The sequence below is a fragment of the Rhododendron vialii genome, chromosome 10a (genome assembly GCF_030253575.1).
Source record: "Rhododendron vialii isolate Sample 1 chromosome 10a, ASM3025357v1".
Taxonomy (NCBI): Eukaryota; Viridiplantae; Streptophyta; class Magnoliopsida; order Ericales; family Ericaceae; genus Rhododendron; species Rhododendron vialii.
Genome location: NC_080566.1, coordinates 7,680,901 through 7,694,169, shown reverse-complemented (window position 1 = coordinate 7,694,169; position 13,269 = coordinate 7,680,901). Strand labels below are relative to the sequence as shown.

Below are 13,269 nucleotides of genomic sequence, written 5' to 3'. Positions count from 1 at the left end.
AAGTTTTATGATTGAATGAAGGTGAGTTCAAGGGCATCTTTGATCGGGAAATGCACGCACTTCTTTTGTTGTCGTTAAGGTCCCTTCCCCCCTGAGTTCTGAGTTCAAGACGTCCCTTTCTCTCATGACCCAAGTTGGATCATGGTAACGGCTCAGGTGTGTTAAGATCTGTTTGGAAAAAAATAAAGAAAGAAAGAAAAAAGGCAGTTCAAGTTAGGGAAATACTTATGATCTCAGCGAATACAATTGTCTAAATATATTCCACATTCATTTACATTTACCTAAAGACCTTTTGGGGAATTTCTCCCAAGCAGACGCCGATTCCTTGTACTTGGGGACTTCCAAAATTGAGAGGCATAATTTTTGCACCAAGCCTCAAAAGAAACCCCGATTTTTGAACGGCCCACTATATGTGAGCCGTCCAGAAATTTGGGCTTGAAAATCTTATTTCCACGAAGTTTTCATATTAATGCATCTTACCTTCTTCATTCGTCTCAGTCATATATCAAAGCATCTTCTTCAAGATCATTTTTTGAACTCGGAAAGGATGAACAGCCACGATGCACGGTTGATACCCTCGGACTATCGACATTTAATTTCAACGCCTCAAGATTTGTGTAGCGGCCGGAGAGAGGCAACAGTTTCAGCAGCTATGGACTACAAATAAAGAACAAAAAACTAGAACATAAATATCAAAAATCAGTCTTTTTTGACTTAATGGGCACAAACGCTAGTACATAGTATGTGTATGTGTTTTTGTTTATTATGAGACTTGTGTAGTTTCTTTATTATGAGACTAGATTATGAAACCAAAATGCACAAAATCGAATATCAAGTACTTGGAAATGGAAATTAGTTTTTAATTGATAACCTTGAAATAAATTGCAAAAGTGGCGGTGAAGGAGCTGAATTTATTTATAGGAAGGATGATGACTAGGTATTTACAGAGAAATAGGGTGAGCGAACTTGTTTTCCGAAAACTTTCAGGCATATTCTTAGAAGATTAGAGATGGTTTTAGAGGTTTATGAAGGTTCTACAATATTCTTGTATAGCACAGTCTCCATGGAAATTTTCACAAGGTTTCAAATCCTATACATAATGTAGGTCTTTCTAATATCTTTGATAATCTGCCTCTCCCTCGTACTTTTAACCCAACTCAACCTGTCCATATTGTATAATGGGTTTATAACTTTATATGGGTTTCTTATATTTAGATGGGTTAAAAATGGGTTTAACATGAACAGAATTTGTTGGGCTGTTCCCGACTAAACTCTTTGATCTTCGGGTACTAGTCCCAACATAATTCTAGTTGAGGCGGGAAAAAAATTTAAAAGTTCAGGAAGTTAGGCCCTGTAAGTTTCGCTTTTTTCCTGCTATTCGAATTGCTTACTAATTTGTATATCCTTGTTTATTTGATAAACTATTTGGACTTTATATTAGGACCACTTCATCTCAAATATTTCGTAACATAATTGATAATATAAATTATAGGTGGAAGTAATAGTGGGTTTGGATTAAACAGTATGGAGTGATATTTTTTTCGTCTTTATTCAAAAAAAAAATTGCATTTGTTAGTATGGTTTGGATTAAACAGTATGGTTTGGATTAAAAATTGCATTAAACAGTATGGTTTGGATTAAACTTTTATGATTTATTGGTTCGTCTCGAGGAGATAAAAGTAAACAAAAATTGATCGAAACTCATAATTTTTTTTAAAAAGACAAAAATAAGTCAAAAGGACAGCTTTTTGACTTTTTCAAAAAAATTATGGGTTCCGATAAAAAAAACTTATACTTTTTCGGTTCCTCTAGTCAAGACGAACAAATAAGTCACAAAAGTTTGACGTAAAACTAACAAATGCAAAAAAAAATTGAATAAAGACGAAAAAAGACTTCATGAACAAAGTGGAGTGCTATCAGTAATTTTAAGAGCGCGAATATCAATTTCCTAAGTAAATGCAATATCAATTTTTGTGTTAAGGATTCGGTTTCCTAGGGCATGAATGAATACTATATTGGAAGCGTTACGTTGTATTTTACAGATTTTATTAAATTTATAGTGTGTCTATATATATATATATATATATATATATATATATATATATATATATTAATGGGCTTCTTATAGGGGATCCCTTATGTAGCTTATGTAAGGACTTCTAATTTGGACCCTTGGATCTCATCCAAGGGCTGAGAAAAAAGAATCCAACTCGCGGGTAAAAACCCCTCACGGGTCGCTGGTTATGGATAAAAATCCCAAACCCCTTTTGCTCGTAACTTTTTACTCGTTCAAAACACACACAGCCAGAGGAGAGAAGAACGACAAGACGAAGATTGAACGACTGAAGGTATCAAATCTCTCTCTCGAATCTCTTCTCACAATCTCTCAAAAACCTTAATTTTTTTGTAATGGAGAGCAACCCAAAGCGACGAACCCAACATTCGACGTACTGAGAAGAAGAAGAAGATTGAACGAGGTATATCTCTCTCCTCTCTTTGGCTCGTTCTCTCTCTGACTCTGACTCGTACATCTGAAATTAGGGCTTTTTCTGTAAAAACATTTTGGGTACATTTGTTTCGATTTTCTGAGAACCCTAACCCTAATGTCTGACATTGGGTTAGGGTTTGTGAAGACGGGGCTCTCTTTCTCGTTCATGTTAGGGTTAGGCTTTGGATTTGTGTAAATTTTCTAATTTATGTAAAAAATTGGGGAAATTCCAGTTTACATGGACAACCTACAACACAAGCTGATAACACAAACCGATACGCCATATACACTAGAATTTCCCCAATTTGTTACATAAATTAGAAAGTTACACCAATCCAAAGCCTAACCCTAACATGAACGAGAGAGAGAGCCCCATCATCACAAACACTAACCCAATGTCAGACATTAGGGTTAGGGTTCTTAGAAAATCGAAACAAATGTACCCAAAATGTTTTTACAGAAAAAGCCCTAATTTCGGATGTACGAGTCAGAGAGAGAACGAGCCAAAGAGAGGAAGAGAGAGATATACCTCGTTCAATCTTCTTCGTACGTCGGATGTTGGGTTCGTCACTCTGGGTTGCTCTCCATTACAACATGTCCAAAAAATTAGGGTTTTTGAGAGATTGTGAGAAGAGTAGAGAGAGAGAGATAGATTTGATACCTTCAGTCGTTCAATCTTCTTCTTCGATCTTCGTCTTCGTTGATCTTCTCTCTCTGGCTGTGTGTGTTTTGAACGAGTAAAAAGTAATGAGCAAAAGGGGTTTGGGATTTTAACTCGTGTGGGATTTTCAGGTTTGTCAAACAACCTAGTTTAAGCTAGAATTACCAGGCTTCATCCGGCAATGGAAAATCATATGCATTTCCCATTGACAAAAACACCAAAGCACAAAAAAAGTCTTGATGGCTACAAGTTCATGGAAATGTTGGAAGATAGTGCAAATTCCGTTGAATCTAAAGTGCCCCACATAGTCTACCTCCACTTGTTGAACTAAGACAAAAAAAGGAGAGAATGATAAAAATGTTCCGTAACAGCAGCCAGGAATAATCCAATGACCTACATAGAATCGTTGCTCCAATAAGTGTAACAGAAATCATTGGGTGCTCTGGATGCTCCTTGCTCAAGAGTATGGAGTTGTTGATCCATTATAGAACTTTCTTGTCCTGTTCAAGCATATATCCTTTCTTCATTTCTTCCAAGATGGAGTCATTGGTACTGCAAAAGAGGAGAATTATGGACCTTACAGTTACAATTTACAGACTGTTCATTATGTAAAGTGTCCAAAATGATCTGACACTGATAACCGATTCATATCGTCACATTTACCTAAGAAGTACACAGTAAGATGATTGTGCAGTATTAACACGGATTCAGGTTATCTTGAGGAAGCCTTCCCGAGAACTATCTGTTCATTTTTCTGACGAAATAGTCATCTATCACGCAGGAGAAAGGAAGCCTTCCCAATCAATGTGCACACAAATCGCTAGTCACTTGTAAGTTGTAAATATGTTTGGTGCATTGTACATTGGGATTTTACATGGGGTATAGACTCGAGTTTTGCGTCATTCATGAATAGACATCTGAAGAAACAAGAGCAGAGCTCGTAAAAGGGTGAGGTACTTGTGGGGGTTTGACTTATAAGGGAATTGCTTATGAAGGGCATTATGAAGATCCCTAGATGATTTCTTGTCTCTTTAAAGTTGCACAGAGGCCACAAGGCACAGTTTTACTAGGATATGTGGCAACTGGCATCGTATTGACCTTTGATGGAAGTTCTTTACAAGATGTTTATCGGGGGGCAATAGGTAAAGGAGCTGCTGTGGAGAAATCTATTGGGAGGCAGCATCAATTAAGTTTTTTTTTTTTTTTTTTAGGCTTCATTATTGCCAATCAAGGGCAGCGAAGCATTGGAGGCAACTTATGTATGTTTTGGTGCCTATGGAGGAGAGAGTATGAGCACTAGAGGCAACTTCATTGGTCAAATGGAACGAAGCCATTTTTCCTTCGGACTAGGGGTTATCTTTCCTTGAACCTTTGCATAGTTTTTCTGGAATTCTATATCATGTAGAGATAGAAAGGCGTGTTTGGATGTACATTGAGCTCATATGTCTGAAACGATTGTTTTCAGATTTTAACAACTAACTTTCCACACGTAAAAAAAGATAACCTTATAGAAAGAATCACTAACCAGCGTATGATAGATCCTATTTATCACAGATTCACAGTTTTGAAACCAATGTCAAGTTATACTTATACAGTAGTACCAATGGAAAACTGGAAATCTTAAGCCTTTAGTGTGGTTGACAAGCAAATGATAACATGAAATTGCTTTGTTAATGGATCTGCTTATTGAGGATAATAAGCTATTACTCCTTGACTGGAACTACCATGAAGGGAAACATAGACACAAAGTGATTGACAAAGTTATTGCCTTAACCATGATAGCACAATAAACCCCAAGCCAATCGGAAGGGGGAATTGGAGCGTTGCCACACTAAATGGAAAACATGAGGTGATAATTGAATTTTACAGTATGCTTCTACTATTAACAGAAAAATATGCTCTATTCCTCAAGAGCTTCCAACAATGATATGCCAAAATAAGTATCTAATTCATAAAGTAAAACAAACAAAATATGAGACAAAGAAATTAAAATAAATAGGTGTCATAGATGGACTTACTACTGATGAAGACATTCATTTAGTTCTTTAGCTTGCTTACGGCATTGCCAAACAACTGATAAGGTCCTTCCTGAAGCACACTCTGCATATTTAATAGTGAACTGATCGCATTCCTTTAAAGCTTTCTGCTTCATTTTGCTGCGTAAAGCTGTATATTCAATATGGAGATGTCAGTCTATTCATCTCCAATACATTTCTCATTTGAAAGTAACATGTTCAGAAAACTAAGTGTCATATATGACATCCGAATTACACACCGGAAAAACTGCCATAGGAGACAAAATAACAGAAGAGAATGTGTTCTCATTCTATGTGAAAAAACAGAAGAAAGCTGATTGACAAATGTACGCGATTCCTCAAGCCCTTTAATGGAAACAATAAATAAGCTAAATGATTTCTGCTCACAGCAGATACTAGCCACGGACCAAAGCCTGTTAGTGTTAACCAACCATCCAGTAACTATAAGTTCTTTTGCAAGCCAAGCCAATATGCCTCGACCGAGCCAAATAAAAAAAAGCCAGTATACCTTGATCTGCCCAAGGAGAAATAAAGTTGGAAATGGGACAACAAAGCAGAAGTTCATACGAAGTTTGAAGACTGGATAAAGAAATTAAATTGTGTGGAACGAGGTTATCATGTATACCTTTAATAATAACTCTTATAAAATAAATCAGTTGCTATTCTATATCTGCCAATCATGCGTCAAAGAAATCCCCAATAAATCCGACAGACACAGGTTAATAGCCTTCAACTCTTCCATAAAAGTTTAGATATGAAAAAAGCAATAAAGCTTGCAAAGTAATCTTCTTCCTCAAGAATCCGTGATAATCAACTTTCCAGTCCCCTCTTGCACAAAAAAGTATATAAGATACAGTACTTAAAAGGTGAAAATCGTAGATAACCGACAAAGAATTTGCATTTACTCTTCTATTACTCCCTCCTTCCCAGAAACATAGTTCCCCAAGAAAAACAAGGATTTTAAAAAGTATACATTTTGTCTTTTTTGCAAATTGAAAAAACTCATTGATAACCTGCAGAAAGAAGTTAGAATTTTTTTAACAAAAATGCATTTCTTTTAAGTTCTTGTTTTGCATACGGGACAATCTTTTTGGGATTGAGGAAGTATTATTTTCTCGTATCCCATTCCTCCTCAAAATCCTACCTTTAAGTCGTACCTTCATTTATTCTTTATGTTTTTACTTCCCCCCATTTCCCAGACAGTTCTTTCCTTCTATGCCTCTACCTTTAAATCATCGTTCAGTAAACCTACTTTCTGCAACCCTTTTGGAAGTAGATCAGTAAACAATAAGCATGTTTTGCTTGAAATCTCTCTTGTAATCCACCGCCCCAAGTTCACCCTTCATTCCAAACTTCAACAGCCAACCCTAGTTTGTAATTCTCATTCATTCTTGACTTAGAGAACTTAGTTAGCAACCCCTCTGCCACTCCAAAAACTCACAATACAGAGGGTGATCTCAAAATCAAGCCGCCCCCCATTTGCTCACATATGAAAAGTAAACACATTCCACTTCTTCTTTTTGTACAAGAATAGATGGTTGATTCAGGTTGAACTTTAGAAAACAACTGAGCAACCAAAAACCAATTACTTTTTCAATACCAATCGACCTAAATCGATTTTTCTTAACAAACAGGAAAAAAATATATCGGTTTGCAATTAGAAACAATAACCGAGAAATTAGGGGGGGAAATTTGTTGCAGATGATGGAAATGGTGTTATGGTCTAATCTTAGTCACACAATCTTTCGAAATGGCATTTGCTTGCGCTCTCACTCCTCGTACTCAAGAATTTTAGTTGTTTAACTTGTTTGGAGGTTTTTCAAAAGCGCTTCTGCACTCGCGCACCCGCCCCGCCTGCGCATTATGTGACTCAGGGTCTAATGCCTGAGGAAATGATGCCAATGCTGCAAAACCCTAGGTTCAAACCCTCTCAAAATTGATATTTCACATGGGATTCCATCTCATATAATTTTACACGGGGGAAGACCCAATAACGAACAATTCTACGGCTCCCTATACGCCAGACTAAATTGAGGTAAGATTTTAGGGGTTTAAGGAATACCTTCTTCGACCTTCTTCTTTACGTGATTTTCTCTGGCTTCCTGTACAAAACCCATGATAAGATTCTTTCTTCTCAAAACCCAGTGCTTGTACTGTGTACCCAAATGGGGATTTTGGTTCCCAGTTCAGAATCAGTCGCAAACTCTTTTTTTTTTTTTTTAACCCCGCAACACTGAATTGGGAAAACAATGGAATAGGCAGAGCAGCTTCTTTATTTCATATTTTTAAATTAAAAAAATAATGTAAATGAAAAATTTTAAAATATTTTTTCAAATTTTTTTGCACCGTTTAAAATTTTTCGAGATTTATCAAATAAGATCTATATTGATAGAAAAATTATTTTGCGTAATAGTGTAAGCACATGATTTTTTAACTTGAAATTGTCTTCTTAAAAAATAAGTACTTTTTTCAGTTCGGAAACTCCACTTTCTCAAATAAGTACTTAAAAAATAATGACCCATTTTCAAGCTTAAAAATAATGGACTTACGAAAATAATTTTTCACTTTTTTTGCCGGATTTGATAGATCTCATCGAAATTTATCAAACAAAATCCATATTGCATATTTTTTAATTTCGGTAAGCTCATTATTTTTAAGCTTGAAAATTGAAAATAAGTATTTATTTTTTATGGGGCCAAACTGGAACGGGATACTCTGGTTGGTTTTTTTTTTTATCCACCCCAGGTTGGTTTGATCGGATTCGGTTCTTGGAGTTAGGTTACAAGCCACACATTTCTTGTCAATTCTCAAATCCCAACTTAAGCCCAATGTTTTAAAAGGCACTGAGGGCCCGTTCCAGAACCGAAATAAGAACTTATTTTTTGTCTAATAAGAAGCCTTGTTCCGGAAAAAAAGAAGGTTGATACTTATTTTGGAAGAATTTATATAGGTACTGATCGGCCGGGAATGGAAATTGTACCGACGGCCGCGCCGGGCCTTCTCCGGCCATCAGATGGCCGATCCGAGCCATCCAAAAATTCCAAAAAAAAAAAACTGAGAGGGCCTCGTGAGAATCAACGACATCCGAGGTGTGTAAGATGCTTGATCCGAGCACCCTACACACCTCGGATGCCGTTAATTACCGCGTTCGCCCTCTCGGTTTTTTTTTATAGAATTTTTGGACGGCTCGGATCAGCCGTCCGGTGGCTGGAGATGGCCCGGCGCAGCCATCAGTACGATTTCCCTCTGCCGGCGCCCATTCTCATAGCAACAGTCTTATTTTTTATATAAGACAACTTCAAGCTCAAAAATCTTGTGTTTACGCAAATAATTTTCTTATCACTATGTATCTGATTTGATAGATCTCATTGAGATCTTTAATACGGTGCAAAAAATTTTGAATTTTTTTTTTCATTTACATTATTTATGAGTTTGAAAATGTGAAAGGAATTTTTTATTTGAGTTTTGTGAATGACCCTTCTTATTTTTTAATGAAAAGTTCCAAAATAATTACTTATTTTTTAAGAAAGTTTCCGAAACGGAGCATGAGTGCTAGTTGGACAGTCAGACAGTTAGCCACCTTTAAGTTAGTCGGATCTAATCGGATAGACTTTGCCAGCGATTAATCGCGAATTAATTCCTTACTCCTATTTTACAACATTGCTTAAGCCTGGCTTTGACCAGAGCCCAAAGACATTTTGGAACTGGAGAAAAATAAAAGAAAAGAGAGTGAGGAAAATGAAAGGAAAATTTTAATGTATACAAATATTTGAATTTTTTTTCCTCCCCCCTTTCTTTCCAAGCCAAAGAATATAAGGGAATTTTATTTTTTTTTAAGTTTCCTTTCTTTTCTTTTCATAAGTTCGAAACAAACTCTTAGTTGAGGTGTGCGTAAATTGATCCAAACACTCTTGTTGCCAAAAAAAAACAATTGGAATGGCCTTAAACTTATGCAATACAGTTTTTTGGTTGTCCTATTCAATTTTTTTTTTTTTTGCGTTTGTTAGTTTTACGCCAAATTTTGAGAAAAAACGGGTGAGTAAGGTCGAGAGGAATCGGAAAAGTAAAAAATTATGACTTTTACATAAGTATTTTAAGAAATATCCAAGAAATTCAGTTTTGAACTTTTTTCTCGGATATTTCCCAAAATACTTATGTAAAAGTCATAATTTTTTACTTTTCCGATTCCTCCCTACCTTACTCACCCATATCACATAAAAGCTTGGCATAAAACTAACAAATGCTAAAAAAATTAAACAAGTTTGAACCAAAAAATTATTCTACATAAGTTAATCACTAACATAAAATGATTACAAAGTTTCAACCAAAAAATTATTACAAAGGAAGGTCGTGATGTTTCATGCGGTGATGTGATCATCTTCTCGAGGGAGCCTAAAATTATTCCCAATAACATGTGAAATCCATTTATTATCTGGCGAATAGCGGAGAACATGTGACACGTGTTAACATAGACAGTACACAATACAAATGTGAGAGTGAGCTCATGAACGTAAAAGAGGATAATTTAACCTCTTAATTAGGGGCGGAGCTAGGATTCGAACGCGAGGGTGACACCGTTCAATGAAAATCTCGTTACATGTTGGGCGGGAAAATATGAAGGAAAAAAATTAAGTGTGAAGTCGTATGGTTAGGTTTTGCTGTGAGTTTTTGTTTTTTTGTTTTTCTCTAGAAAGAAATAAAAGCTTTCTTCAACTATCTTGTGGTATACAAAAGACGTTACGATATTAATTTTCTTAGTCCGAATCTAATTTGCATTTCTTAAGAGTATTCGTATTAGTTTTTTTTTCCCATACCCGTAAATACCTAATCGAACCACATTAGTTAGTCTATAAAAAAAAAAGTGTTCAAATGGATCATTGAAAAATTTAATTTTCAAATGGGTCACCTTCCTTTCCGATTAATGGAAAAAAATTACAAATCTTGTAAAAACTTGTGCAACAAGTGAGAGAGAGAAACCCCCAAAAATATAGTCCACCAAGGGATTCGGACCCCAGCAATCTGAACCTCAAAAGAAGTCACATTGCCACGTGACCAAGCAAGCTGCTTGTTTAGAATTCTTCACGTATTAGTAATATTTAACCTTATTATGTGTTTTATTTTATTTTTTGTATTTTTTAAACCGGGTGGCACGCGCCCCCTCACCCCCGTCCTAGCTCCGTCCCTGACTCTAACCCCCATTGAAGTGTACGGCAAAAACTATAGGACAAAATTAAATTATGACAGAACACGATACGGTAAGAATGAAATGGATGGAGAAAAAATGTTTCTATGCGCAGACGTAAAAGCTCAATCATTTTTTCAGGAAGAATTGTAACGACCCTAAATTTTGGTGAATAAAAATTTCGTTAAATATTTGAATTTTATTTAAATTACTTATTTTCTCTTGAGTGTTATATGATTTCTTGTTAATATTCGTCGTAGTTAGATTTTGGTCCTTGGTTAAACTCTTGACTAGAAAAACCTACGTGACCAATTTAGTTAATTTCCAACCGACTACTTGGAGGAACCGAGCAACCAACTCACCTAGTTACTAGATGAACCTTTTGGACCTTTTGAAACTCTTGAACCTTTGTCTTTACCCATTGGTCCATAATAGTTAGGGTAATCTTTGTCCTTTGGACAATAGGCCCCCCATTTAAATATTTTGGTAAAATACAAGATATAATATTTTAATGGTTTATAAAAACATGTGTTAGTACTTATATGCATTGTTTATTGGGGATTCTCCCACCCCTCCATTATCCATTGGTTAATAACCACAAGGGTAATTTTTTGTCCATTGGATAATAAACTTTTTATTATAAAAGTATATGTAGTCTTTCAAAATCTTATTTTAAAAAAATAAATGGTACTTGTACTCTTTTGTCCAATGGTTATTAACCGCAAGGGAAACTATTATCCATTGGGTAATAACCGTTAGGGAAGTTAGTGACCCTTGAATAATAGAGTCTTTTGACCAAATAAAGTACCGATGTGACTAGGGAACCTTCCAATAAAGTTGATGTGACTAGTCAAACTTTTCAACCCTAGAAAATTACTTATTTATTTCTTTTTATTAATTTGGTTTTATTCTTTGTCCATTGGACAATAAAAGTTAGGGGAACTATTATCCATTGGATAATAGAAACCCAATTCTTTATATTAAAAGGGTTTAATGAAAGATTTGAGCAAAGTACTTGAATAGACTTTTATAATTATTTTGAAAAGTACTTTTGATTATTTTTCTAATAAAAGTACCCAAGTAACCTTGGACCATTGGACAATAACCGTTAGGCTAATCTTTACCCATTGGACAAAAGTCTTTCCTTTATTTTATTTGGTAAGTACATTTATATATAAGCATGTGTAATAATAAAAAGAACATGTAGTCTTTTTCAAAGACTTAGTTTAATATTTAAAGTACTCTTACCTTATTATCCTTTGGTTATTAACCGTTAGGAATTTTATCATCCATTGGGTAAAGGGTTTATTCTTTCAACAAGTACATGGGTTCATTAAAACTAATATTTTCTTAAACCCCATGTGATGATGTACCAATATTGAAAGTACCCATATTTTATTATGTAGCCTTTAATGTAGAGACCCGAAAAATTTTAATTATTGAAATGTTTATTAAATGCCTAATGGGAAAAATAGGATTTAAATGGTGGTTATTAGAATTAAGGATTGAAGTGAGAGAATAGAATATTGAGGGAGTATGTGTGTGATTAAAAGATATAAGAGTATATAAAGTGGGTATGTGGTGTGTAGGAGATCATTTTCTCCCATTCCTCTCTCTCATCCGTTCTCTCTCTCTCTCCCAGCCAAACCTCTCTCTCTTTTGCTCATTCTCACAAAACTCCACCTTATACCTCCAAAACCTTAAAGATCAATCTTCATTCGACCTTCTAATTGCGTTCTTAGGCTCGAAATTCCTCGGGGTTAAGCTTGGAGGAGAGGATTTCGGTTGATTTCAAAGGTTTGGAGCTAGGGCTCATTTGAATCTCTTGGGTTTCGCTCCTTGAATCGAGGTAGGGATTTCTAACTTTCTATGTATGTTTATGAGTTGATTTGGTGTCCAAAACTTGCTTTGGATCGTTGTTTGGAAGCCTTGTGTTTGCCCATGAAAACTGTAAATTCGAGCTGAAAAACCCAGGTGCTACATGTACCAGCATTTACCCGGTACATGTAGCAAACCCAGATTTCTTTGATTTCGTTCATTGGGTACATGTAGCACCCTTAATTGCTAAATGTACCAAACTCAGATTTTTCATTCTGTTCGCTGGCTACATGTAGCGCCCTTAATTGCTACATGTAGCAAACCCAGATTTTTCATTCTGTTCGCTGGCTACATGTAGCGCCCTTAATTGCTACATGTAGCAAACTGGAAATTTCTAAAAAGTTTTCCCCTTCATGGTTTGGAACCTCGATCGCTTCTAAACCCTTTCGGACACTTCCAAACCTATCTCAAGAACATTCAATTGAATTCCTACAATTGATTAATGTTACCTTTGGTCCATTGGTATTCTGTTAGTAAGAAACGAATAGAGAATTACATGGTTAAGATTTTGTTATAATGCATCCTATTAATTGTTGATTACTTGTGAATGTTTATGGCTCGTATGTGACATTGTTGACATGTTGTAAGATGTCCCTTGTATGAGTGTGATCGTTTGGAAGTCATAGCTAGCATCGTGAATAAGAGAGTAGTCGTATGTGTCGGAAGTTGGGATAGGGAGTCTCGTAACGCAAGGGGTGGTAATACGGAGACTCAAGTGGGTCACGTAACGCAAGGGGTGGTAATATGGTGATCCAAGTTGTTAGGGTTTACGTAACACAAGGGGTGGAAATACCGATGGTGGGAATTGGCGATAGAGAGTCGCGTCGAGATTGCTAGAGTTGTTAATGTCTTGTGAACTAGTTGGCACATTAAGACAAAGGCACATCTTAGAATGATCTTATTGGCATTCTTGTGAGTTCGTTGTTGACCATTGATTAAGCCGAATCTCTTGACTTCATCCCTTCTACCCGTATCATTATATTCATACATAGAATTGTTAGAGATTTTTCTACTGGGCTAGTGT

At 35.8% G+C, this 13,269-nt stretch overlaps 1 protein-coding gene across 1 annotated transcript; it reads right to left on the bottom strand.

The window, feature by feature from the left end:
• Positions 1 to 3,331: 3,331 nt before the first annotated feature.
• LOC131304617 (uncharacterized) lies at positions 3,332 to 7,440 on the bottom strand. Its single transcript, XM_058331929.1, has 3 exons — positions 7,248 to 7,440; positions 5,168 to 5,315; positions 3,332 to 3,701 (listed from the first exon to the last, which is right to left on the bottom strand). Exons 1-3 carry the CDS (start codon positions 7,300 to 7,302, stop codon positions 3,632 to 3,634), a joined length of 273 nt encoding a protein of 90 aa, XP_058187912.1. The 5' UTR covers positions 7,303 to 7,440; the 3' UTR covers positions 3,332 to 3,631.
• Positions 7,441 to 13,269: the final 5,829 nt, after the last annotated feature.